This window comes from Tachyglossus aculeatus, chromosome 11 (genome assembly GCF_015852505.1).
Source record: "Tachyglossus aculeatus isolate mTacAcu1 chromosome 11, mTacAcu1.pri, whole genome shotgun sequence".
Lineage (NCBI taxonomy): Eukaryota > Metazoa > Chordata > Mammalia > Monotremata > Tachyglossidae > Tachyglossus > Tachyglossus aculeatus.
Window position 1 is genome coordinate 1731146 of NC_052076.1, and position 27326 is coordinate 1758471.

At 58.4% G+C, this 27326-nt stretch overlaps 2 protein-coding genes across 2 annotated transcripts; both read right to left on the reverse strand.

Moving 5' to 3' along the window:
- Window positions 1–572: 572 nt before the first annotated feature.
- On the reverse strand, window positions 573–8879 carry CNNM3 (cyclin and CBS domain divalent metal cation transport mediator 3). The gene is given in 10 exon segments (XM_038753390.1): window positions 573–868; window positions 1583–1739; window positions 1852–1985; window positions 2412–2508; window positions 2654–2823; window positions 2972–3130; window positions 4195–4338; window positions 7539–8397; window positions 8492–8597; window positions 8599–8879. Coding segments are annotated over 10 exon segments (2184 nt in total). The 3' UTR covers window positions 573–791.
- A 10298-nt stretch (window positions 8880–19177) lies between these two features.
- RETSAT (retinol saturase) lies at window positions 19178–27194 on the reverse strand. Its single transcript, XM_038753944.1, has 11 exons — window positions 26968–27194; window positions 25130–25312; window positions 23735–23976; window positions 23388–23589; window positions 22710–22907; window positions 22372–22491; window positions 21955–22093; window positions 21590–21699; window positions 21329–21495; window positions 20069–20228; window positions 19178–19654 (listed from the first exon to the last, which is right to left on the reverse strand). Exons 1-11 carry the CDS (start codon window positions 27137–27139, stop codon window positions 19503–19505), a joined length of 1845 nt encoding a protein of 614 aa, XP_038609872.1. The 5' UTR covers window positions 27140–27194; the 3' UTR covers window positions 19178–19502.
- Between the last annotated feature and the right edge of the window lie 132 nt (window positions 27195–27326).

Genomic DNA, 27326 nt, shown 5'->3' on the forward strand with positions numbered 1-27326 from the left:
CCCACAGACCCTGAACTCACTGGACAGCGGGCCTCAGCCTGGCACCACATCCCAGTTCCTTACTTTCTGTGATGGCTCCGTACCTCGGGGGCTCTCACCCCTGCCCGCTCCAGCTGGGGGAGAGCCAGACTGCTGGCATAGTCCCACGTGTACACACACGCACAGGACCACGGGGCCAGACTGTTAAAGTACAAGATTGGTACAGTCGACACCAGGTGTTCTGCATGGTTCCCTGGGCTCAGGGTTGGGGGAAGGGGAAGGTGGGTGTTGATAAGTAATTCCCACCCACCCCTCGACTTGGGAAACAACTCCTGGGAAATACTGTATCAACTAGCCAAGAAGGGTCCCCCACCCCGCCAGGGGCTAGGGGCCCGGGCAGCTAGGCACCAACTCCAATAATTTAAAGCAGGAGAGACCGGAGTTATCCCGCCCACGGTGGCCCCTGCCCCAATGGGCCGAGCGGGGCCGGGTTGGGGGCCGTGGCCACGCCAGTTCCTCGGGGGGGTTGGCATGGGAAGCCAGAGGCTGCAGGGAGATGACCAGAGCGCGGGCAGCCTCCCAGGCAGCTGCCCCCTGGGCGCGGGACAGCGGATAACGAGAAGAGCTGGGCCGTGGCAGCGAGGCCGACGCCGGAGGGACCCACCCGGGTCCAGAGAAGGCCAGGGCTGGCTCTGTTGCCCCACCCCCCCAGGGTGCTCCGCTCAACGTCTCTACGAGCCCCTTAAAACGGAGCCAGTTAGGGAAAGACGCAAGGCCGTCTTGCTCGGTCCATCCAGGTGTGGGCCAGGCCCCTAGACCCCTGGGTTCCTCTCCGGGCTCTCCTCCGCTGGGAGGCTCGGCCTGCCACTGTTGCCACCGCCGGCGGGCCCTGGCGGGGAGGAAGAGGAGAGGGGAAAACGTCACGGCCCATTTCCGGAAGAGGCAAGCAGGGGGGAAGATACGGTAGGGACCCCCTGACCCGCTAAGCTCGGTGCAGGCAGTCCCCAAGGACCTCATTCTAGGGGCGGGGGGGCAAATCTGCAGCCTTGAACCACGCCAGCCCCCGGGTCAGCAAGGGGGGGGGGGGGGAGCTTGCTCCCCCGACCGGTCTGGGGAGGGGAGAGGTGGCAGGGGCGAAGAAATGAAAGAGAAAGGCAGAGCCCCAGCCTCTGAGATGTTGGAATCTGGAAGCTGGGGAAGGACGGGGGAGATAATTACCTGTGGCGATTTTTAAAAAACAAAAATTCTGACTTGTTGAAAGTCATCTATCAACTGCAGTTTCCAAGTGGGCCAAAGAGGGAAACGTTTATCGGGAGGGCTGGAGAGGGGAGAGGGAGAAAGAGGGACGGATGGACAGACAGACAGGGAGGAAGGAGAGGAAGAGAAGAGCTTTAGCTACGACAGCAGTGGGGGTAGGGGCAGGGCAGCCTGGCGCCTCCCGTCCGCTCCCACGAGGCCCCTGGGGGATCCTGATCCAACAGGTGGGAGACCTCCCCCCGGCAGCTGCCCACCCGGACCGGCCCGGTAGCTGCCTTGGGGAGACCCCCGAGCCAAGCCCACTCCCCCACTCCCACCCCCACTGTGGCTCCTGGGGAAGGGTCACCTGTCGGGGCAGCGGCGGAGCCCGATTTCCGATCTTGGCTTTCGAGGAGCTGGGTCTGGCTGCTCGGAACGACCCGGAGATCCGGGCCCTCCGGGGCCTGGGGCGAGTTGTGGGCCCGAGAAGCCATGAGCGCATTGAGGTACTGCAGCCGCGTCACCTGAGGGAGGAGAGCGGGGGTGTCCTCACCCCAACGCCAGCATCCGGGCCCGCTTCCCTCGCTCCGGGGAAGAGCGGAGGGGAGGCGGCCCCTGCCCGCGCCCCCCGCTCACCTTGACGAGCTGCAGGTCGGAGAGGGCGCGCACGGTGTAATCGGGACAGTACGTGGGGCAGGGGCCGCTCTCGGCCGGGTCCACCTGCGGCTCGTGGCGGCCGGGCCGCAGGGACAGCGCCGGGGACTGGTGAACTGTCGAGAGGGAGCGATCAGGGGCCGCGGTGGAGCCGGACGCCCGGGGGGAGTACGCGCCACCCGGAGCTCTCGGGAGGGAGGTGAGCGGTGCCGGGAGCTCTCGGGAGGAAGGAGGGTGGGCTGGGGCAGGGGTGCGGTCCTGCTCTGGGGCTCTCCGCCATCCTGCGGGAACCACACGCCGTCTTCGCCGGCTGTGGCCGTCCACGTCCGCACCCGGAGGCTGGTCTGCCCCCAGATCGAGCGTGAGAGGGTGCCAGGATGAGGAGAAGTGGGGTAGGGGTGGGGGGCCCTCAGGACACCACCCCCTCCCCGCCAGCCCCGGTGTCCGGCCGACGGCCCAGACGGTCGGGGGGGCCCGGTCCCCGAAGCCCCGACCCAGAAGCAGCAGGAGTAGAGGGCGCGGCGGGGCTGGGGTCTGCTCACCCGAGGAGGGGGCCGTCAGGGCCGAGACACCGTAGTAGGTGAAGGCTCCGTTCTCGAACTTCAGCCCCTCCTTCCCGATCTCCACCTCGACTCTGCCCTGGGGATGCGACGGGGGGGACCCAGCTGCCTCACCTCCGCCCCCCGGGGCCACCTCGGGCCGTCGGGGCCGTTCCCTTCTCCGCCCTTAACGCCCACCGCACGCGGGGTCGCCCGGGGACTGGGCCGGGGCGGATCGGCCTGACCTGCAGGATGAGGACGAAGTAGTTGACGGGCTGGTTGCGCTGGTACAGGTAGTGTCCGGCAGCCAGCCGGTTGGACTCATCAAACTTGACCTCCTGGTTGACGCTGGGGTGCTTGAGCAGGTGCAGCAGGACCTTCTCAGAGATTCGCTGCGGGCTGAACAGGTCCACCTCTGCGGGGGCCGGGGAAGGCGGGTCAGGGTCGGGCCGAGCCGTGACACACCTCACTCTTTGCCCGCGCGGGCTTCCGGGAGTGGTGGTGGTGGTGGTGGCGGCGGCGGCGGCGGCGGCCGGGGAAGGCGGGCCTCTCCGGCCACTCACCTCGGGAGAGGAAGCGCTGAGTGGCCAGGAGCAGCTGAGGGGAGATCTTCACTTTGTTCTCGCCGTCGGTGCCCCGGAACAGGGAGAACTCCTCCTTCCTGGGCTCCGTGGGCGCGATCGTCAGAGACGCGGGCTGCTTCTTTTTCACCCTGGTCTCCCCTGGACGGGGAGGAGACAGCAAGGTGGCCCGGGATCCAGCCGGGGCTTCCCCCAGCCCCGGAAACGGCAGGCGGCGGTGGCGCCGGCCCGGAGACCGGCGGCCCGAGGGCGGGGGTGGGGGGGACGGCGGGTCCCGCCTCGGGCGGGGCCCGGGGAGCCGGGACGGTGGCACTGTGGGAAAGAGGTGGCTCTGCGGGAAGGAGGTGGCACTGCGGGAAGGAAGCGAACGGCGTAGCTCCAACCTGCTCACCCGCCTAAAAGCTCGTCTTTCTGATCCCTCCCGGAACTCCATCCCCCTTGGCATCCGACCCACCACCACTCTCCCTTCCTCCAAAGCCCTCCAGAAACCTCGTCTCCTCCGGGAAGCCTTCCCTGACTAACCGCTCATCTCTTCCATGCCCGTTCTTCCTCCCCGTGTTTCCCCTAGGCCCTTGGGTCCGTATCTCCTAAACTCTCACCCCACCTCTGCACCCAACCCCACAGCACTTAACCTATCCTGCTCTGTTGCTTCCCCCATCTGTAATTTCTCTTAATGCCCATCTCCCCGACTAGACCCTAAGCTCTTTGACTTTAGGGACCACATCCGTCACGTTGGCTCAGTCGTATTTACCGAGCGCTTAGTGTGTGCAGAGCACGGTACAAAGCGCTTGGGAAGTACAAGTTGGCGACGTACAGAGACGGTCCCTGACGTTACTCATTCAGTCCGGCGCTCTGCACGCCGTCGGTGCTCAGTAAACACCAAAAATGGACTGATCGACTGACTGATTCTGGGTCCCAACTCGGCCCAGGCCGGACACTCGGTCTCGACGAAACCCGTGTGTTCGGCTGGCCCGGCCCCGTCGGCCGCGAGAAGCCGGAGGCCCCCAGACACGGTAAACTGGGGCTGGCGGAAACCTTCGGGGAGCCCGGCTGGGTCACGGGCACCGGGGATGTCGATTTCGGGCCCGTCTGAAGAGGGAACTCGCCCGCCCGCCCGTCTGCCCACCCGCCCGGGCTGGGAGGGAGCCCCCCGGACCCCCGCGCCCTGCCCGCCCCGCCCCACCCAGAGACGGCCGGGAACTCACAGTAATCGTCCGACTCGTCGAGGATCTCGGACTTGATGATTTCTTCGATGACGTCCTCCAGCGTCACCAGGCCCATGACTTCGTAGAAGGGGTCGCCCTCCCCTTCGTTGTTCACCTTCTGCACGATGGCCAGGTGGGACTTCCCTGGGGGCCACAGCCCTCGATGAGCCCGGGGCTCCGGGCGGCCGGGTCCCCGCCGAACCCAGGGGCGGGACGGGGGCGAGGCCGGGGCTGACCCGCCACCCCGACTCGGGCGCCCCCGCGGAATCCCCCAGAAGGACCGGCGGCCACGTGGCCGACGGGAGCGGCCTTCTCCCTCCCGTCGACCCGACCCGGCTGGGCCTCCGGAACCCAGCGCCCCGTGAACCAGTCGACGCTCGTTCAGTGAGAGGGTCTGTCCGGCCGGCACACACATCCACACGCTCTGGCCACCAGAACCGCTCCCACGGCCGACCTCATCCGCGCCCGGGGACGGAGCTTTTCCTTCCGGACACCTCAGTCCCCGTCAACCTGCCGCCTCCTGCATCTGCCACTTGACCGGGCCTCCGTCGTCTCCCATCGTGATTTAACCGCCACCCCCTAGCATCCCGCCGGGTCTGCTCTCTCTCTGCAGCCTGGGGACATCATGGGGCACCACGGCCTCCGACTCTGCTGCGCTGGCCATCGTCCCACTAGACTTTCGGTTCGAGAGCAGGGACTTCACCGTCCTCTCCCCGGTGCTCTGTGCCGAAGCAGCACGGTGTAGTGAAAACAGCACAGGCCTGGGAGCCGGAGGACCCGGGTTCTAATCCCGGTGCCGCCGCTCGTCTGCTGTGTGACCTCAGTCAAGTCACTTCACTGGACCTCCGTAACCTCGTCTGTCAAATGGGGATTGAGACTGCGAGCCCTACGTGGGGCATGGACTGTATCCATCCTGATTAGCTTGTACCCACCCCAGGGCTTAGCAGAGCACCTGGCCCACAGTGAGCCCTTAACGAATACCATGAACTTAAATACTAAACGTCGAGTGACCGATGGAATGAGGGCTGTCTGCCGAGAATGGGCTGCTCTCACGGGGCTCCCGCGCCCTCCCCGGACCCTTTCCCTTAGGGTGGCCAAAACAGTCATCTCCGCTTTCCACTCTCGCCTCCCAGGATGATCCTCGGCCAACAGAAGAGCAAGGGCCGGCCCCACGGCCACTGCTGCGAGTTAAAGGGTCGGAAACAGAGGGCACCACCTCGGACTCTCCGGCTCCGGCTCCCCTGAAGCGGGGCCGGTCTGTGTGAAGAGCGCAGCCCCATCAGGACCCGCCGTGGATGTGATGCCTGCTGCCCGCCAGCGATCTGGCCCAACGCCCTCCCCACACACTCTCAGGCTAACTCCCTGGGCTCCGGATCGGGGGCCCGTTCCCACCCGTGTGGTACTTTTTCCCAGCGCTTAGTGCAGTAGCACTGACAGGAGTTGCCCCCAACGGGGGCTTAAGGAGCCGAAGACCAGGTCTCCGGCCAAAGGGACACAGAAACTAATCATCACTCCCCGTTGACGTACGTGAAGAAGCCTCTTCCTGAAACGGACAGCCTCTGTGCTGGGGTAGACCCCCATCTATTTCGAGCAGCTTATCTCATTAAGACAATTTCGGGCGACGGGGCCCAGTCCCGGGGACCGTGGCTCCCGCGATGTTTCCGTTGGCCCGGGTGACGAGAAGAAGTCGGCTGCTGGAATTCGGGCCACGTTCCACAGAGCTTTAAGGCTGAAATGTGGCTATGGAAAGGCACCGTGGGCTTGCTTTTCACTCTGTCCCCCGGGACTTCTTTCTCACCCCCTAGACCACAAGCTCATTGTGGGCAGAGAACGCGCCCCCTAATTCTGTTATCCTGTGCTCGCCCAAGTGCTTAGGACAGTGCTCTGCACGTAGCAGGCGCTCAATAAATACCAGCGATTGACTGATCCCTGCACGAGCAATCCCCCGCCCCACGCAGGTGTCCGCTCAGCAGTCTACATTTGGCCTCTGAAACCCTCCCGGTGCCTTGAGGCCCGGACCGGGCACCCGGAGACAGGGCGCAACCCTACCCGGAGGACGACACGCCAACTGGCCCGGCTCCACCCCCGCCTCCGGCACCACGGACGGAGCTCCCGATACGGCAGCGGGGTCTCGGGGAACTCAAACCGGGCCCCCGTCTCCCCCAGAGGCTGTGGGCTTTCATTCCACACCCCAGGGACCCACCGGGCAAAATTCCATCCCCGCCCCGGTGCCAAGCCACGGTGCCGATGATCGGGGCGGGGGAGGGGAATGCTAGTGCGGGGAGCTGCCAGGTTTCGAGAACCTCCGGCGCTGAGGAGCGCGGACCCCACAGGGAAGTATTTTTCTTCGGGAGAGACCCCCTGCCACCGCAGCTTTGCCCACCTGTGCCCCGTGCTGAGCTGGGTGGGAGGTCAAGCGTCCCCCGGGAGGCTGGAGTCGCCATCCCCCTTGCCCCGTACCACTCCCCGGGGCGCTCGCGGCTCCAGCGGCACCAGACCCGGCCTGGAAGCCGAGCAGCCCGGACAGCTCCCCGCCGGCGGCCGGGCACCGTGAGCCCAAGCGGCCGAGGGTGACTCGGGAAGGCTGTCGCAGGGCGCCGGACACCCTGGGGCCGCCGCACCCTACCCATCTCCGCTGCCGTTTCGGCGGTTTCTTTCGTCTCTCCTTACGCGTGTGTGTCACCGGTCCCCTCTCCCCGTTTCCCTTCCGAGACCGTGAGCCGCTGAAGGCCGGGATCTCACGCGTCTGAGCGCGGCACGGGTCGGAACGCCCGGAGGGAGGAGACCCCGGATCCGGCGCCCGGACCACGAGCCCGTTGGCGCCGTTTCCGTCCTTTCAGCTCGTCTCGACGACGGGGGAAGAGGGAGGCCGACCGGGCGGCCCCTTGAGCTTCCACCCCGCCGTGCGGCTGGCTTTCTCCGGGGCCCGGTCACGCAGCTCGGGACCGGAAAAGGATGCCAAGGGATGGCTGCCTTTCCGGCCCGCTTGGCGCCCAGGCCACCCGGCCCCTGGGACGGCACTGGCGGAAGAGAGGGGGTGCGGAGAGGCGACGGCCGAGTCCGCCCCGTCGACCCTTCCCTGCCTTGGGTCGGTAGAGACTGGGAGACGCCTCCTCGGTAGCCCCCGGGGCCTTCCCGAAGGCCGGGGCCCGGCGGGCTTCCCCGCGGGTACGGCCGGGGTCCGCCGCGCACCTTGAGTCGGCAGAGACCGGGAGACGCCTCCTCGGTAGCCCCCGGGGCCTTCCCCGTGGGTACGGTCGGGGTCCGCCGCGCACCCCGGGGGTGTGTGGTGTTAGGGTCCTCGGGGGGAGGGAGGAGGCCGGGGCTCGGGGCGGGGCGTTCACCTCGTTTGAACTCCTCGAGGACGGCGTCCAGCTTGGTGTCGTCGAAGACGAAGTGGAGCGGGCGGTTGTAGAAGCGGACGATGGCGCTGAGGGGCGTGCGGTCGTCGGGGTCGACGAGGGCCAGGTCCTCGAGGTGCAGCACGTCGACCACGTTGGCCCGCTCCTCCTCGTAGACGGGGATGCGGGCGCGGCCGCTCTGCATGACGGCCGACAGGACGCCGAAGTCCAGCACGGCCCGGCTGTCCAGCATGAAGCAGCGGTCCAGGGGGGTCAGGGCGTCGGCCGCCGTCTTGCGGCGCAGGGCGGAGTCGCTGAGCCCGTCGCGGTACGGGCGGCGGCCGTCGTCGTCGTCGCCTCCGCCACGTGCCAGGTGGAGCACCCGCTCTCGCAGCCGCGCCCCGTCGCCTCCCCGGAGGGCCAGCTCCAGCAGGCGGCCCACGGGCAGCGCCACGGGGAAGGTGAGCAGCAGGGCGAGGCGGGCCAGGCCCAGCGCCCCGGGCGCCAGCGCCAGCCCCCAGCGCCCGCTCACGGCGGCCGGCGCCACCTCGGCCAGCAGGTAGAGCAGGCCGGCGCTGCCCAGCACGGCGGGCAGGGCCCGCTGGCCCAGGGCGCGGTACAGCAGCACGGCCAGCCCCGCCTGCGCCAGGCTGCCCAGCAGCAGCAGGCCGCACAGGGCGAAGCGGCCCCAGCGCCGCAGGGGCTGCAGCCGCCGGGCCGCCGCGCGCTCCGCCTCCGTCCCCAGGGCCCGGAGCACCTGCACCTCGCACGGCTCCAGGGCCAGGCCGCTCAGCTGCAGCCCCCGGCACAGCGCGGACAACAGCAGCAGCAGCAGCAGGCCCGCGGCCCACCCCGCCGCCGCCTCACGTCCGCCCTCGTCCTCGTCGTCGACCACCGTGATCAGCTCGCCGTCGGCGGCCGCGGCCCAGCCGTCCCCGGGCCCCCGGCGGCTGCACAGCAGGTGCGGCTCGACCCCCGGCCCGCCCCCCCCCCGCCACCAGCCGCACCGTCAGCACGGCCGAGTGCGCCCCGCTAGGCCGCACCGCCTCCGCGCGCATGCGCGCCGCCCCCCCCCACCGCCCCCCGCGCGCAGCCCAGGCTGGCCGGCGCCAACGTCAACCAGGGCCACGAGCCGTTGGCGAGGCCCCAGCCGAAGAGGCGCAGGCGGAAGGCGGCCCCGGGCTTGGCGCGCACCGGAGGGCCCGCCGCCGCGCCGTCCCCGCCCTCCTCCGGGCGGAAGCCCAGCACCCGCGGGCCCCCGCCGGCCGCCGCGCAGCCCAGGCACAGCGCCGCCAACGCCCAGCGCAGCCCGCCTGACGACGACGACGACCACGCCGCCGCCATCACTCCCCCCCCCCCCCGCCCGCGCGCACCCTACCCCTCGCGCCGCCGCCCGCCAATCGCCGACGCCTCCCAGGCCGGGCCCGCCAATGGGAGAGGGCCGGGGGCGGGCCTTGGTAGGCTGCGCCGCGCACAAGGCGGCGCTGAGGAGGCCACCCTCCCTCCCTCAGAGCGGCCCTCGCCGCGCGCACCCTACCCCTCGCGCCGACGCCCGCCAATCGCCGACGCTTCCCCGGCCGGCCCGCCAATGGGAGAGGGCCGGGGGCGGGCCGTGTTAGGCTGCGCCGCGCTAGGCAGCGCCGCGCTGTAAACAAGGCGGCGCTGAGGAGGCCACCCTCCCTCCCTCAGAGCGGCCCTCGCCGGTTACCGCCGCGGAGGAGCAGCCGACCGTAGCCCCCCGTTAGGCCTTTTACCTATTGATTTAGGTTCTTTTTAAAATTTAGATTATTTATTTATTTTAGGTTTTTTAATTTAGGTGATTATTTTAGGCCATTTATATGTATATATGTACCTATTTATTACTCTATTAATTTTAGGTCATTTATATGTATATGTGTTTGTGCGTATTTATCACTCTATTTTAGGCCATTTATATGAGTATATGTTTGTGCGTATTTATCACTCTGTTTTAGGCCATTTATATGAGTATATGTTTGTGCGTATTTATCACTCTATTTTAGGCCATTTATATGTGTATATGTTTGTGCGTATTTATCACTCTATTTTAGGCCATTTATATGTGTATATGTTTGTGCGTATTTATCACTCTATTTTAGGCCGTTTATATGTGTATATCAATCAATCAATCAATCGTATTTATTGAGCGCTGAATGTGCAGAGCACTGGACTAAGCGCTTGGGAACTACAAATTGGCAACACATAGAGACAGTCCCTACCCAACAGTGGGCTCACAGTCTAAAAGGGGGGTGTATATGTTTGTACGTATTTATCACTCTATTTTAGGCCATTTATATGTGTATATGTTTGTACGTATTTATTACTCTGTTTTAGGCCATTTATATGTGTATATGTTTGTACGTATTTATTACTCTATTCATTTGTTTATTTTAGGCCGTTTATATGTATATATGTTCGTGTTTATTACTCTATTTATTTTAGGCCATTTATATGTATATATATGTTTGCGTATTTATTTTAGGCTATTTATATGTATATGTGTTTGTGCGTGTTTATTACTCCATTTATTGATTTATTTTAGGCCATTTATATGTATATATGTTTGTGCGTATTTATTACTCCATTTATTGATTTATTTTAGGCCATTTATATGTATATATGTTTGTACGTATTTATTACTCTATTTATTGATTTATTTATTTTAGGCCATTTATGTGTATATATGTTTGTACGTATTTATTACCCTGCTTATTGATTTATTTTAGGCCATTTATATGTATATATGTTTGTACGTATTTATTACTCTATCGATTTATTTATTTTAGGCCATTTATGTGTATATATGTTTGTACGTATTTATTACCCTGTTTATTGATTTATTTTAGGCCATTTATATGTATATATGTTTGTACGTATTTATTACTCTATTGATTTATTTATTTTAGGCTATTTATATGTATATATGTTTGTACGTATTTATTAGTCTATTTATTTATTTATTTATCTTAGGCCATTTATATGTATGTATGTTTGCATGTATTTATTACCCTATTTATTGATTTATTTTAGGCCATTTATATGTATATATGTTTGTACGTGTTTATTACTCTATTTATTGGTTTATTTTAGGCCTTTTATATGTATATATGTTTGTACGTTTTTATTATTTTATTTATTTATTTTAGGCCATTTATTCATTCATTCAATCGTATTTATTGAGCGCTTACTGTGTGCAGAGCACTGTACTAAGCGCTTGGGAAGTACAAGTTGGGAACGATTGCAGCGCCGAAGGGAATGGGAGGAGAGGAGGGCTCAGTCAGGGAAGGCTTCCTGGAGGAGGGAAGGGAGTGGCCGGAGGGACCCTGTCTGACCAACGGCCTGGTTTCTCTCCTCTTCCCCCTCCCCGCCGAGGCCAGAGACACAGAAGCAGTGTGGCCCAGTGGAAAGAGCCCAGGCTTCGGGGTCAGAGGCCGTGGGTTCTAATCCTGGCTCTGCCACTTGATAATAATAATAATAATAATAATGGCATCTATTAAGCGCCCACCATGTGCAAAGCACCGTTCCAAGCGCCGGGGAGGTCACAAGGCGATCAGGCTGCCCCGCGTGGGGCCCACAGTCCCCATCCCCACTTCCCACATGAGGGAACCAGAGAAGTGAAGTGACCTGCCCAAAGTCACCCAGCTGACTGTTAAGTGCTTACTATGTGCAAAGCACTGCTCCAAGCGCTGGGGGGGTTACAAGGTGATCAGGTTGTCCCACGTGGGGCTCACAGTCTTCACCTCCATTTCCCAGGTGAGGGAACCGAGGCCCAGAGAAGTGGTGACCTGTTTGTATGTATTTATTACTCTATTTATTTATTTATTTTAGGCCATTTATATGTATATATGTTTGTACGTATTTATTACTCTATTTATTTATTTATTTTAGGCCATTTATATGTATATATGTTTGTACGTATTTATTACTCTATTTATTTTAGGCCATTTATATGTATATATGTTTGTACGTATTTATTACTCTATTTATTTTAGGCCATTTATATGTATATATGTTTGTACGTATTTATTACTCTATTTATTTTAGGCCATTTATATGTATATATGTTTGTATGTATTTATTACTCTATTGATTTATTTTAGGCCATTTATATGTATGTCTGTACGTATTACTCTATTTATTTTAGGCCATTTATATGTATGTATGTATGTATGCATGTATTTATTACTCTATTTATTTATTTTAGGCCATTTATATGTATGTATGTTTGTACATATTTATTACTCTATTGATTTATTTTAGGCCATTTATATGTATATATGTTTGTACGTATTTATTACTCTATTGATTTATTTTAGGCCATTTATATGTATATATGTTTGTACGTATTTATTACTCTATTTATTTTAGGCCATTTATGTGTATATATGTTTGTACGTATTTATTACTCTATTTTAGGCCATTTATATGTATATAAGTTTGTACGTATTTATTACTCTATTATTTATTTTACTTGTACATATCTATTCTACTTATTTTATTTTGTTCATATGTTTTGTTTTGTTCTCTGTCTCCCCCTTCTAGACTGTGAGCCCGCTTTTGGGTAGGGACTGTCTCTAGATGTTGCCAACTTGTACTTCCCAAGCGCTTAGTACAGTGCTCTGCACACAGTAAGCGCTCAATAAATACGATTGATTGATTGATTGATTTGCCGAGTAGAGGACTTTTTAGGGAGTAATAATAATAATAATAATAATGGCATTTATTCATTCATTCATCCAATCGTATTTATTGAGCGCTTACTGTGTGCAGAACACTGTACAAGTTGGCAACATATAGAGACGGGCCCTACCCACCAGAGGGCTCACAGTCTAGAAAGCGCTTTATTAAGCGCTTACTATGTGCAAAGCACTGTTCTAAGCGCTGGGGAGGTTACAAGGTGATCAGGATGTCCCATGCGGGGGCTCACAGTCTTCATCCCTGTTTTACAGATGAGGGAACTGAGGCACAGAGAAGCAAAGTGACTTGCCCAAAGCCACACAGCTGACAGTTGGCGGAGCCAGGATTTGAACCCATGCCTTCTGACTCCAAAGCCCATGCTCTTTCCACTGAGCCATGCTGCTTCTCGTAATAAAGGGCTGTTTCGAGGCAGTGATGCGGTAGTGAGCCCCCTCCTCCCCCTCCCCATCCCCGCCCTTACCTCCTTCCCCTCCCCACAGCACCTGTATATATGTTTGCACGTATTTATTACTCTATTTATTTTACATGTACATATTTATTGTATTTATTTTGTTAATATGTTTTGTTTTGTCACCTGTCTCCCCCTTCTAGACTGTGAGCCCGCTGTTGGGTAGGGACCGTCTGTAGATGTTGCCACCTTGTACTTCCCACGCGCTTAGTCCAGTGCTCTGCACACAGTAAGCGCTCAATAAACACGATTGAATGAATGAATAGTGGTGCAGGGGGAGTTTCGGTAGGGCTAATGTATATTCAGGGCCCCATGGCTCGCGGAGCGCGTTTTTAAAGGTATTGAGCGCAAAGGCCCGGTCATGGACTCGTTGAGGGGGCCGGAAAGTCCCCGGTGTGGTCTGCGCCCCAACCGGAGTCGTCTATCCTTTGTACCGTAACTTGGATGAGGAATCCTGGGCGCGGGTGTGGCCGGGGTGAGCAGCAGTTGCCAAGCTTGGGTGTGTAATAATAATAATAATAATAATAATAATAATAATGGCATTTACTAAGCGCTTACTATGTGCAAAGCACTTTTCTAAGCGCTGGGGAGGCTACAAGGTGATCAGGTTGTCCCACGGGGGGCTCACAGTCTTAATCCCCATTTTCCAGATGAGGTAACTGAGGCCCAGAGAAGTGAAGTGACTTGCCCAAAGTCACCCAGCTGACAAGTGGCGGAGCCGGGATTTGAACCCATGACCTCTGACTCCAAAGCCCGGGCTCTTTCCACTAAGCCATGCTGCTTCAGTGTGTCGGGAGGTGGGCCTTCCCCGGGTTGATGCCCCTGCCACCCTCAGCGCTTGGGGTTGATGCCCCTGCCTCCCTCAGCTCCGGTCTGTGTCCCCTCTGCCTCTTGGCACGTGCCCCCTTCTCCCAGAAACCTCTGCTCTAAGAGAGCAAGCCCTCCCTCGCTTGGCCTCACGCCAGGCTTATCCATCTGCCTCCGAATCCCCCCATGTTCGAATATTATTATTATTATTATTATTGCCCGGTCAGATGTCCTGCTGGGGCGGCGGGGGGGGGGGGGGGGGGTGACTGGGAGAGGAACCCATTCTGTGCCGAAAAGCTCGCATTCCCAGCTGCTTAGGTCCGAGATATATATATGTATATATGTACATATACCTTCACCTGTATATATGTATATATGTTTGTACATATTTATTACTCTATTTATTTTACTTGTACATATCTATTCTATTTATTTTATTTTGTTAGTATGTTTGGTTTTGTTCTCTGTCTCCCCCTTTTAGACTGTGAGCCCACTGTTGGGTAGGGACTGTCTCTATATGTTGCCAACTTGTACTTCCCAAGCGCTTAGTACAGTGCTCTGCACAAAGTAAGCGCTCAATAAATACGATTGATTAATTGATTGAGATCTGTTGAGGTCGTTAGAGGGGGCAAAGCAGAATTGGGTTTTGGTGCTTCAATGTTCGTTTTAAGTCAGCTGGACTCATTTTGACTTTGTAAAGTCCCTTCGAGTTTCCAGTGAATGTAATCCCCCTGTTGACAGGGTAACTGTGCCAGACACCTGTCTACATGTTTTGTTTACATGTTTTGTTTTGTTGTCTGTCTAGACTGTGAGCCTGTTGTTGGGTAGGGACCGTCTCTATATGTTACCGACTTGTACTTCCCAAGCGCTTAGTACAGTGTTCTGCACACAGTAAGCGCCCAATAAATGCGATTTAATGAATGAATGAATATCACCCCCCCCCCCCCCAAATATGATCTCTTTTTCCTACTTGGGGCTGCCTCTTTCTCTTCTGGTGCCATCCCCGCTCCCCCTCCAGGCACGTTGGTCAGTGAGGGCGAGCGCTGACCCCTCGTTTTGGCCGGATAGTCTTTCTCCACCATCATCTCGTGGGGGGCCGGTGGGGGAGAAAAGGACCCGGGGAGGGGGGCGAGCTTAGCTAGGCATTAGCTGGGAGCCAGGGGCCGGCTGCTCATTTTCTATTTTGTAAAGGGTATAGTGCTCCGCAGGAAGTGGTGTGGGTAGAAAATAAAAGTAGGTCTAAGGGGGGGCAGAGGGGCCTGCCTTAGCCCTCAGTACAGTGCTACAGTGCTTCACAGAGTACTAGCGATTAGGTCAATCGATGATTCCACGGTATATATGAGCGTACTGCGTGCAGAGCGCTGTACTGAACTCTTGGGAAAAGAACAATACGACGGAGGTGGTAGACAAGGCCCCCGCCCACAGGTTTGCGATCTGAGAGCCCGGGCTTTGGAGTCAGAGGTCAGCGGTTCAAATGCCGGCTCTGCCAATTGTCAATCAATCAATTGTATTTATTGAGCACTTACTGTGTGCAGAGCACTGTACTAAGCGCTTGGGCAGTACAAGTCGGCAACACATAGAGACAGTCCCTACCCAACAGCGGGCTCACAGTCTAGAAGGGGGAGCTTGTCAGCTGTGTGACTTTGGGCAAGTCACTCCCCTTCTCTGTGCCTGTTACCTCATCTGTAAAACGGGGATGAAGACTGTGAGCCCCCATGGGACAACCTGATCACCTTGTAACCTCCCCAGTGCTTAGAACAGTGCTTTGCACATCGTAAGTGCTTAATAAATGCCATCATTATTATCATTATTATTATTCTCTGGGCCTCAATAACCTCATCTGTAAATTGGGGAGTAAGACTGTGAGCCCCATATGGGACATGGACTGAGTCCAACCAACCTGATTATATCTGTCCCAGGGTTTAGAACAGTGTCAGGCACTTAATAAATATCATTGTAAGAAACCAACTGAAAAAGGTCAACTCTCCCATTAGAATTTAAGCTCCTTGCAGGCCAGGGAAGTGTCTTGTGTTTCCTTTGACCTTGCCCAAGCGCTTTGTACAGAACCCTGAGTAAATACCACGGTTCTGACTGCAGGCACCACCCAAATTGGGACTTCTGGCCCTGGGGACAAGGCCATGGCTTCCTCCACCTCTGCCTTGGCCGTGGCTGCCCTTGCCACTACTGCTGCCGCCGCCACCTCTGCAGCTCTGGAAACGCTTGAGATGGGGAAGCTGGTGGCTGACAGAGAGACCACAGTGTGAAATCAGTGCCATGTGGTGATGCGATGGCAGCCCGGGCCAGCCCAGCAGGGAGAACCGAAGCGGGCAGTGGCACAAATGGAGGCAGTGGTGGGGCGGAGATGGTGGCACGGGCAGCTGCAGGAGAGGCAGTGGCGTGGGCGGCAGCAGCAGGCAGAGATGCTCAGTCATCATCATCAATCGTATTTATTGAGCGCTTACTATGTGCAGAGCACTGTACTAAGCGCTTACAATAATGGCATTTGTTAAGTGCTTACTATGTGCAAAGCACCGTTCCACACACTGGGGAGGATACAAGGTGATCAGATTGTCCCACGTGGGGCTCACAGTCTTAATTCCCATTTTACAGATGAGGTAACAGGCACAGAGAAATGAAGTGACTTGCCCAAGGTCACCCAGCTGACAATTGGCGGGGCTGGGATTTGAACCCATGGCCTCTGACTCCCAAGCCCGTGCTCTTTCCATTGAGCCACGCTGCTTCTCCCCCAGTCGATACCACTGATTAAGTCAGTACCCTCTCTCAAGTCAAATGGGACCAGCAGGATCCAAGCAGCCTGGCCTAGTGGAAAGAGCCCGGGCTGCGAGTCAGGGGACCTGTGTTCTCATCCCAGCTCCACCATTTTTTTTTTTTAATTTTCTTTTTAAATAGGTATTTGTTAAGTGCTTACTATGTGCCAGACCCTGCACTAAGCACTGGGGTGGATACAAGATAATTAGGTTGGACACAGTCCATAACCCCACACGGGGCTCAGTCTTTGCAGAGGACATCATGAATCAATCGTTCGTATTTATCGAACACTTACTGTGTGCCGCAAATGAAGCGACTTGCCCAAGATTACACAACAGACAAATGGCAGGGCTGGAATTAGAGCCCCAGCCCGTGTTCTTTCCACTAGGCCATAATGCTTCACGCTTGCTTGCAGTGTGACCTTGGGCAAATCACTTCACTTCTCTCATTTGTACAATGGGGCTTCAATACCTCTTCTCTCTCCTACTTAAACTGTGACCCCCCACATGGGAAAGGGACCGTGTCCAATTTACTTATCTTGTATTTATACCAGCACCTAGTACAGTGCCTGGCACATAGAACGTACTTAACACATGCCGCAAGTCATATTTTTGTTATCATCATCATCGCTTCAGAGGTCATGGGTTCAAATCCCGGCTCCACCAATTGCCAGCTGTGTGACTTTGGGCAAGTCACTTCTCTGTGCCTCAGTTACCTCGTCTGTAAAATGGGGATTAAGATTGTGAGCCCCCCGTGGGACAACCCGATCACCTTGTAACCTCTCCGGCGTTTAGAACAGTGTCCCCCTCTCCATCCCCCCACATCTTACCTCCTTCCCTTCCCCACAGCACCTGTATATATGTATGTACATATTTATTACTCTATTTATTTATCTTGTACATATCTATTCTATTAATTTTATTTTGTTAGTATGTTTGGTTTTGTTCTGTCTCCCCCTTCTAGACTGTGAGCCCGCTGTTGGGTGGGGACTGTCTCTATGTGTTGCCGACTTGTACTTCCCAAGCGCTTAGTACAGTGATCTGCACACAGTAAGCGCTCAATAAATACGATTGATTGATTGTTTTGTACATAGTAAGCGCTTAATAGATGCTATCATTGTCATTATTATCTCTGCCCTCAAGGAGTTTACTTTCTGCTAGGAGAGCCAGCCAGGAGGAAGGCAAAGCTATGAGAAGCCATTGTGGTTTCTTCTCTGGGACAGACAGCTCATCCTGGCGGAGGTGACTATGGTGAGCCTGGGGGTGGGAAGGGAGGGTGATCCCCATTCCCAGCTCACCGGCCCCCCACATCCCAGCCAAACCTGTAGGACCACGGGAAAAACGGGACATGGCAAGATGGGCCCACAGCAGGGCTCCAGCTAACTTTGGGAAGGACGGCTCGTGCTCGCATTGTCGGCAGGGCAGTGAGGCTGCTTGCCGCCGCCTTGAGAAACAGACCTGTCTTTCAGACAGTCACAAGGAGGAAGTCACAGGAGGAAGTCACTTGGCGCAACAGACCAGACCCTCCCCATGGCCTCGGCCAGGCTCGGAGGAGGAGCAGTAGGCAACCGAGAGACTCCTGGCTTGTTTTGCCTTCACCCCGGCCCCCCCCGCACCAACACACACTCTCTCTCAGTCCCTCACTCCCGCTGGATCTTGAGCTGGCGGAGGGGCAGAGGGACTCCCGAGAACACGGTTGGGGGACTCTGCCTTGTGGCCGTTTTTCCAGGGAGCCATGAGTAGAGGCGAGCGAGTGGGTGGGCGACGACACCCCAACTCCCGCCGGGGCAGGCTCGGCTCCAGCCCGTCAGTCACCTCTCCCGGGCACTAGGAATCGGGGCACTTTCCAAAGCTTTTTCGTTCCTTCCTCCCCCACTGTGGGTGGCAATGGGGGAAAGGGCCCCATTGCCACCCACGGCAGCAGCGTGGCTCAGTGGAAAGAGCCCGGGCTTTGGAGTCAGAGGTCATGGGTTCAAATCTCAGCTCCACCAATTGTCAGCTGTGTGACTTTGGGCAAGTCACTTACCTTCTCTGCGCCTCAATTACCTCAGCTGTAAAGTGGGGATTAAAACTGTGAATCCCCCCGTGGGACAACCTGATCACCTTGTAACCTCTCCAGTGCTTAGAACAGTGCTTTGCACATAGTAAGCGCTTAATAAATACCATCATTATTATTATAATTATTAAAGGGCCAGGCAGAGGTCTGTGGGAGATCCGAGTGGGGAGATGGGGGGTTTGGATGGGGCCCTGTGGGTGGAAACTGAGACCGACCCAGCCCCTGCTCAGCGGGGAACCTCCCCCAGTCCCACTGATGGCCTGCCAGTCCATAATAATAATCACGGTATTTGTTATGTGCTTACTGGGTGCCAGGCACCGCACCAAGTGCTGGTGGGGGCAGGGAATGTGTCAGTTTATTGTCGTATTGTATTCTCCCCCAAGCACTTAGTACAGTGCCCTGCAAACAGTAAGTGCTCAATAAATACGATGGAATGAATGAATCAAGTAGATACAAGGTAATCACATTGGACACGGTCCTATCCCACATGGGGCTCACAGTCGTAATCCCTATTTTACAGCTGGAGGTAACTGAGGCACCGAGAAGTGAAGTGAATTGCCCAAGGTTACAGCTGACAAGTAGCAGAGGTCGGATTAGAACCCAGGTCCTTCTGACTCCCAGGCTTGTGCTCTATGCCTTAAGCCACGCTGCTTCTCATGCTGTGACTTCATGTTTGACCTAGGGGAAAATCCCTACGCTGGTCCCAGCTAGGGGCCTTCCTCCTCCTCCTGCTCCCACTCCAAGCAGGAGCCAGGCCCAGCTCTGGGAACGGGCGGGACGGGCCTGCCCAGCGTTGGCCGGCTTTGCTGCGGGCCCGGGCGCTGCCCGCACTGCTCGGGACACAGGGGAGTGGCCAGACTCCCACCCTCAGGGAAACTTTATTGAACCCGAGGAAACAGAAGGGAAAAAGTCAAACCCACCGGGAGAAAGCTTCACCTCCTCTAAGTGGACAAACCAAGGCTGCAGCTACAACTGCAAGGAGCCTGGGACCAAGGCACTAAGGGTTGGGGGTGGATGGTTCTGCCAGGGCAGGGAAGGAGGTGCTGAAGACCCTCATCCCGGCACCGCCCCTGGCACAGCAGGAGCCGCGGGCTGAGGAAGCCCTTCCGTCCTTCTGAGCTTCCCCAGTCCTGCTGGGCGGGAGTGGAGGCCACGGGCTGGGCCACGAGCTCTCACGAGCTCTGGCCCTGCGGCCGTCCGGGGCGGCGGCGGCGGGCTTGGAGCTGCAGGAGATCGCGGTACAGATTGCGTTGCAGGATGCTGCTGCAGCACAGCAGGGCTCCCTGCAGGGCCCCCATCAGACCGCACGTGAACACGTCCTGACCTGCACGGCAACGGCAGCGGTTGAGCCCAACCACCCCACCACTGCAGTCGTCCATCGCCCTCCTTACGGGTCTGAATCTCTGGGGAGTGGGGATCCCCCAAGTTGGGGGCGGGGAGGAGGGAGACCCTGCTCCACAGCTCTCTCCCGAAGGCTCGACCGTCCCCTCCCTCTGCTCACCCCCGGGACCCCATCCTCCACGCCTGGCACCTCCAAGGAAAAACTGCAGGCTCTGAGCCTCGGGGCTCCCACCTGGCCTCTACCACCTGACCGGGCCACCTTCCCTCTCGCTGGGTGGACAGGTCCGGGGAAGCGCCCCCGGATCGGAGCGTGGTTTCCCCACCATCTTCCTCCCGGGCCCCGGGAGCTGCCCACACGGCAGACAGCTGGGGTCAAGGGAGCAGAGCAGAGCGGTACCTGTGAGGTAGAGGTTGGGGACGGGGCTCTGCGCTCTCAAGGAGGCCAGCACGTCGGGCCGCAGGCGGGCCAGGTCGTGGTCAACGCCGTAGCACTCCCCGTGGGGGGCGGCCAGGTAGAACTGACAGGTGAGCGGGGACCCGGCCGAGATGCTGTCCACCTGGGGACGGGAACACAGTTTGGAGAGGGTGAGGCCGGGGGAACCCAGGAGCTCCCTCCACCCAACTCCTGGCAGGGCCACCTCCTCTCCCCCACTGCTCCGCTAGTCCCATTCTGAGTTGCTGTATGATGGGAAGCTCGAGGGCAGGGGTCGCGTCTCCTATCTCTACAGTCTGCTCCCCAGCACTCAGTACGCCGCTCTGCACACAGCAGGTGCCCAGTCAACGATACCGGTGAGTAATTTCATCGGCCCACGGCACGTACAGCCTGAAACAGAGCACCCCGTTGCCCCAAGTCAGAGAAATCTCCTGTCTTCCCCCTCACCTGGTGAGCTGGGCCAACGACCCTCCTGCCTGCCTCCCCAGGGCCCAGGGGAGGACCCCAGCTCCGGGTGAGTCCCTTGTGGGGAGGCTGCAGCGGTAGACCCTCGGAGGGGGCCAGGAGCTCCCACGTCCAAAGACCACGCCAGGCCACGACCCGAGCCCCGATGTTGACCACGCAAGGATAGACCGTGAGAGGTCAGGCATGGCCTAGCAGCAACAGCCAGAAGGATCTGGGTTCTAATCCCTACTCTGCCACTTCTCTGCTGTGTGACCCTAGACAAGTCACTTCACTTCTCTGTGCCTCAGTTACCTCATCTGTAAAATGAGGATTAAGACTGTGAACCCCATATGGGACAGGGACTGTGTCCACCCTGATTACCTTGTATCTACCCTAGTGCTTAGAACAGTGCTTGAAGCACTTAAATACCATTATTATTATTACTATTATCTGTTCCCTTCCTTTCCCCGCCTTACTCTCCTTCCTTCCTCTCCCCCTCGTCCCCCTCTCCATCCCCCCATCTTACCTCCTTCCCTTCCCCACAGCACCTGTATATATGTTTGTACATATTTATTACTCTATCTTGTACATATCTATTCTATTTATTTTATTTTGTCAGTATGTTTGGTTTTGTTCTCTGTCTCCCCCTTCTAGACTGTGAGCCCGCTGTTGGGTAGGGACTGTCTCTATATGTTGCCGACTTGTACTTCCCAAGTCCTTAGTACAGTGCTCTGCACACAGTAAGCGCTCAATAAATACGATTGATCGATTGATTACTACCTTCCCCTCCAGCTGGGGGTGAAGCTTCATCAGAGCCGCCAGAGAGGCGTCGGTGAACGAGGTTTTCAGAGCCTCATAGTCGCCGCCCCTCTTGCCAGAAGGCTCCTCCCGCCACTCCTCAAACCACTCGTACAAGACGGGAAACAACATCACCACGGTTGAGTGGTCTGGGAAGACAAGCCACAGTCACCGCTGCCTCCCCCGGGGCTCCCTCCCCTGCAGCCCCAGGTCACCCCACCTCCCGCCCCAACCCCGCCGCACCGGGAAACCTCTCCTCCCACGTAGGGTCCTTGGCCGACGACGACGCTATGAAGAAAAGGGGGATTTTTGCAGGAGCCTCTTCCCTGGCAGTCCGCAGGTAGCTCTCCAGCCTGAAGAGGGAGAGGGCCAGGGGGTCGGGGGTCATCCCTTCGCCCAAACTCTCGACTGAAACCCTGACCAGTCTCCCAGGAATGACCGGGTGGAAGTGGGGAGCATCCGCCGGCACCGTCCTTTCTGCCACAGAGGGGGAAACTGAGGCCCAGTAGGCAGGGAAGCAGGGAGTCAGGGGTCCCTCCTCCCAAAGCCCATCCCCTCCCCCGCCGATCCAGGGTCGGGGCCCGCCTTTTCTGGTCAGCAGCCCTTACGCCTCGTCCATGTTGGTGTTGAAGTAGATGTAGTGGTTGGTGGCTTCTAGGCCCAGTTCCCTGTGGGAGCCACGGAGCCCGACGAACACGGAGAACATGGCGATGCCGTGCCGCAGCGGGCTCAGCTGGGCCCGGACTCCTGCCAGAGGGAGCAGGTGGGGCAGGCCTCAGTGCCTCCCTCTGCCCTAATGGGAGAGGGCCGGGGGCGGGCACGCTAGCCCGATGACTGGCGGAGGCCCTCTCTGGGAGAGCGGGCAGGGCCGGGGCCTGGAACGCCCCCGGGATGGGGTCCCCTGCTCCCATGCCAAACCTGCCCGCGTCTTCTCGAGCAGAGCTTTGCACACCTCTGGGCCCTGGGCATCGAGGGGTGTGGGGGCAGGCAGGGGATGAGGGAGGATGGCGGAAAGAAACAATGACCTGGCATAATGCGGACTTTCTCGGGCAGGAGGTGCTCATAGGTGTTAAAGAGGCCTGCGTCGGAGATCACCACGGGGGCGAAGACGTTCACCAGCTCCTGGCCTTTCTTCACGCTGACGCCTGCGAGTGGGTGGGTAGGCGGGCAGGGGGCCAGGGTGCAACCCGCAGGAAGGAGCCTGGGGCTGTGGGTTGTCGGTCCTCCGCCCCCCGTCTCTCTCATGGCTTCCTTCTCCCCGCGGTTCCCCCCGGCGCCCGCCCCCCACCCCTCAACCCTTGCCCTCCCGCCGCGCGCCTCCCCGGTGTCACCGACCCAGCCCGCCGGGGCCCCCGGCTCTCACCGCACGCCTTGCCCGCCGAGTCCAGGAGCACGCTGTGCACCGGCGCCCTGGTGAGGACGTTGCCCCCCGCCCGCCGGATCACGGGCACGGTGTGGAAGGCGATCTCGCTGGAGCCCCCGCGGGGGTAAAAGCCCCCGTGCAGGTAGTGGTGGACGAGCAGGGCGTGCATCGAGAAGCTGGCGTGGTTGGGGGGGACGCCTGGGGCCCACTCAGAAGACGGAACAGAGACCCGGTCCGCGGTTGGCCCCAGCAGAGCGCGTCCCCTTCCTCCCTGCGGCCAACTGCCCCGCCGGTCCCTCACTAGCCCTGTGCTTGGGTATTCACTCCCCCCTGGATCACACCGACTTAACGCATGTCTCCTCTTCCTTCCCTCTGTAATTTACCATGGGGCTCATCTCCGCCCCATCCCAATTAGACTGGAATCTCTACGAGGGCAGGGATTACGTCTCCTGATGCTTCTGTGGTCTCAGTAACAGCACTCCGCACACCGGTCGGGCTCAAATCAGGTAGCAATGATCGAGCCAGGGAAAGTGAAACCGGCTGGGAGCCAGGCCGCGTTCACCAGCCGTGACGTCACTCTGCTCGGCTACTACGCAGCAGGACGCCGCCGTCCCGTCCCATCCCGTCCCTCCCTCCAGCCCGCAGGGGCCCCACGGCAGTCTCGGGGCTGCGTCGCACCGTAGGTGGGGTAGATGTAGCTGAGCACGGCCCGGAGCTCGGGGGAGGCGGGCAACTGGCGCAGGACCTCGGCCAGGCTCTGCGTGGCCGCTCGCAGGAATGGGGAGAAGCGTGTCAGCAGGCCGCAGCGGGACAGGAAGTGGACCACTGGCAAGGGCAGCATCTTCAGGATGACGGCGTGGGATGCCCCTCGGCCCACCGTCTGGGTCCCGGCAGGGAGAGTGCGGACGTCGGCAGGGGACTCACCCGGAAGCCTTCCGTCCACGATCCACCACTCGGGAGCCCGCTCCGAGAAACATTCCCTGGGAGGAGCCCCCAGGGAGGTGAAGGGGAGCGGGGGAAGGTACCTTCACCAGCTCCATGTACTTGTCGATAGCCGCCTCTTCCCGCGGGAACTTCTCCTTGAGTCCCCGGACATAGGCCTTCTCCCCGCTGTACATGGGGAACTCCCTGGGGCCCCCGGGGCCCTCCAGCACCACGACATCGAAGGGCGAGTCCATGGGGGCCCAGTCCAGCTGCCCCTCCGTCAGCTGGTCCAAGATGAAGCGGCCAAAGCTGCCCTTCTCCATCCGGCCAATGTAGTGGATCCCTGGTGGGCAGCGGCACAGGAGAGAGAGGGAGAGAGAGAAAGAAGTCGGCGTGGGCGAGGAGAGGCCAAGATGGACGGGCCCAGACCCTTCCTTGGAAACTCAGCCAGGGGAAGCTATTTGCCTGTCTTCGGAACAAGGGCCCGGGTCAGATTTGGGCTGGATGGCGTAAATGGTCCGGCATGACCTATGCCAAATCGTCGCTTCCCAGCAAGAGTGGGCTAATGAGCAGAAGCCGGGAGAGAGCAGGAGTCTGAGCCAGGCCTGGGGCCGGGCTGAAGGGACGCCCCGCCTCCACCCGCACATACAGCCTGAAGGACCCACATGGAGACTACAGCAGAGGTAATCACTCCCTAGACTGCAAGCTCCCCGAGACTGCTTCTGTGGTAGTTTTATTCCATGGTAATCAGTGAGCACTTACCGGGTGCCAAGCGCTGGACCAAGCACTTGGTACAGTGCTTGGCCGAGAGCAGGCGCCCAGTCGATTTGAAGGATTGATTGGGCTTGGCCAGGCTGAGGGAGGGAGAGAGGACCCTAGCCAGGTTCTCGTCCCTCCAGGCATGATCCGTGCCTCCCCTGACTCTCATTGAGTCATTCAATCGTTTTTATTGAGTGCTTACTGTGTGCAGAGCACTATACTAAGCACTTGGGAAAGTACAATAAACAAACACCTAGATTCCCCGCCCACAACGAGCTCAATGACCATCAGTTTGCCTTCGGCTGCCCAAAGCATTCCGGCTTTTCCTTTCCGTGTGGCTGAGGGCCAGCAAGCCGCCTGGGCACCCTGCCTTTGCTGGAACCCCATTTCTGGGCCAAGGGGTAAAGTTCTTCAGTCAGTCGGCGCCGGCCATGACTGGGGGTGGGGCAGAGGAGGGGCCGGGCTTGAACCACCCCACGGAGCTGAGAGGAAGAGACCAGGGGGGGGACAACCTTCATCCCGAGGAAGACCCTGGGCTGTCCAGATGGCAGGCTGGCCAGGCACGGTCTAGGACACTTGAAGTCCCTATTTCTGAGGGGATCCTGAACGGGGGGTTGAGCGGTCGGCCTGGGGACCCCAAGAACCGGCCCCACTGGGATCCCAGGGGGCCCCCGAGGCCCAGGGTCGATTGCCCCGCTAGAGAGTGCCAGTCGGCGAGGACCCCGGGGGCGCCTTACCTGTGTCGAACTCAAGGCCGTCGTGACGGAAAGTGTGGCAGCAGCCGCCGGCCTTGGTGTGCTGCTCCAGCACTAGCACACGCTTCCCGGCCTTGGCCAGGATGGCCGCCGCCGCCAGGCCCCCAAAGCCGCTGCCGATCACCACCGCGTCCAGCCGCTCTGGTACTCGGGAGGCCGAGAAGGCTGAAACGAGGATAGGGTCCCGCTCGGAGCCGGGCGGCACCCGCCCCGGCCGAGGGCAGGGTTGGTTCCCCAAAACGGGCCTCCCCCAACCAGTCTAAGATTGGAGGGAGAAGAAGGATCTTCTTCTTCAAGTTATGTTGCCAACTTGTCCTTCCCAAGCACTTAGTACAGTGCTCTGCACACAGTAAGCGCTCAATAAATACGATTGATGATGATGAAGGATCCAATCTCCATTTTACAGAGAGGTTAAGTGACTTGCCCAAGGTCACCCGGCAGGTCAGTGGCCGGGCTGGGACTAGCGAACCCATGGCTGTTCCTGGGGCCATGCTGCCTTCCCTTCTTGCTTATCGGATACAGCCACTCAGGATGAACAGGTCAAACGAGGCAGCGTGGCTCAATGGACAGAGCCCGGGCTTTGGAGTCAGAGGTCATGGATTCAAATCCCAGCTCCGCCAATTGTCAGCTGTGTGACCTCGGGCAAGTCACTTAGCTTCTCTGTGCCTCAGTTACCTCATCTGTAAAACGGGGATTAAGACTGTGAGCCCCACACGGGACAATCTGATCACCTCGTATCCTCCCCAGCGCTTAGAACAGTGCTTTGCACATAGTAAGCGCTTAACAAATGCCATCATTGTTATTATTATTAAATGAAGGTGCTCCAGGGAACCACTTCTGAGGGGGGAGAGCAGGCTCCACCTAGTCACACGAGACACTGGGGGCAGGATGAAGGTGCAAGGGTACAACAGGGCAGCCCTTTGAGGGCAAAGATCCGGTCTCCTAACTCTACTGTACTGTCTCTAGTCCTCAGCACAGTGCTCTGCTCGCAGGAGAGTGAAAACTTCTTGAAAGCAGGGGTCCCGGTCTCCTAACTCTGCTGTACTGTACTCCTCGGCACAGTGCTCTGCTCGCAGGAGAGCGAAAGCTTCTTGAAAGCAGTGGTCGGGTCTCCTAACTAAATTGTCCGCTCCCTAATTCTCAGTTCAGTTCTCTGCACACAGTGGACTGTCAGCTCATGCCTAACTGCACTGTACTTTCCCAAACGCTCAGTACAGTGCTTATCACATCCTGGGTGTAGCTGCTTCCCGGGGACAACCAGGTGGGCAACGAGACCCAGAGTCTGGGGGACACAGTGGAAGCAAGATCTGCTTCTGAGAGGCCTGAGTCTGGGCCAAGGGGGGGGAAAGGTCCCTGAAAATTTGGGGAGGGCAGGCCGGGTCTCAGGCCAGAGGACAGTGGGGAAGGACCCCGGCCTGGGGGAGCAAGAGCGGGGTGGTTAAAGCAAGTGGAGGAATTCAAAGCAGGATCCAGAGCCCCGGAGAATTGGTGGGGTCCTGGCCCAGGAGGAGGTGAGGGGGGGTCAAAGTAGGTCCCGGCCCGGGAGGGGGTGGTCAGACTTAAAACAAATGCCATCATCATTATTATTACTAAGTGAAAGTGCTCCAGGGAACCACTTTTGAGGCGGGAGAGTAGATTTTTTAGACTGTGAGCCCACTGTTGGGTAGGGACTGTCTCTACATGTTGCCAACTTGTACTCCCCAAGCGCTTAGTCCAGTGCTCTGCACACAGTAAGCGCTCACTAAATACGATTGATTGACTGATTGAAAGTAGGGTCCAGAGGCCCAGAGAGATGGTGAGGGTCCGGCCCAACCCCTTACCTTGCTTGAGCACCTTTTTCCGGGCCTCCCTGTCGGTGACCAGCGGGGCGAGCGGCTTCTGGCCATCGGTGGCGAAGGGGTTGGGCGAAAGGGGCCGCAGCCGCAGGCGGGAAAGGCTTCGCAACAGCGGCGGGAGCAGGAGCAGCAGCAGCAGGGCCACCCACAGCCACATGACGACGGGGACTGCGCTCCCGCCGGCCCCTCGGTGCCTACTTATGGGCCCGGGGGCGGCGGGGGCGGCGGCTGCTCCTCCTCCCGGGGACCGACAAATCGCAAAGGCCCGCTCCGGTCCAGCGGGGCCGGGACGGGCCGCACTGCGCCATCGCGGCCGCCAGGCGGCGCAGCGCGGCCTCCCCGCC

Excerpts from the sequence above, each read along its gene's own strand:
- RETSAT (XM_038753944.1), bottom strand. The coding sequence starts at position 27,139 with ATGTGGCTGTGGGTGGCCCTGCTGCTGCTGCTCCTGCTCCCGCCGCTG. Across the intron at positions 25,313-26,967 it reads GAAAAAGGTGCTCAAGCAAG|CCTTCTCGGCCTCCCGAGTA; the intron begins GTAAGGGGTTGG and ends TCCTCGTTTCAG. Across the intron at positions 19,655-20,068 it reads CCCCAACCTCTACCTCACAG|GTCAGGACGTGTTCACGTGC; the intron begins GTACCGCTCTGC and ends GTTGCCGTGCAG.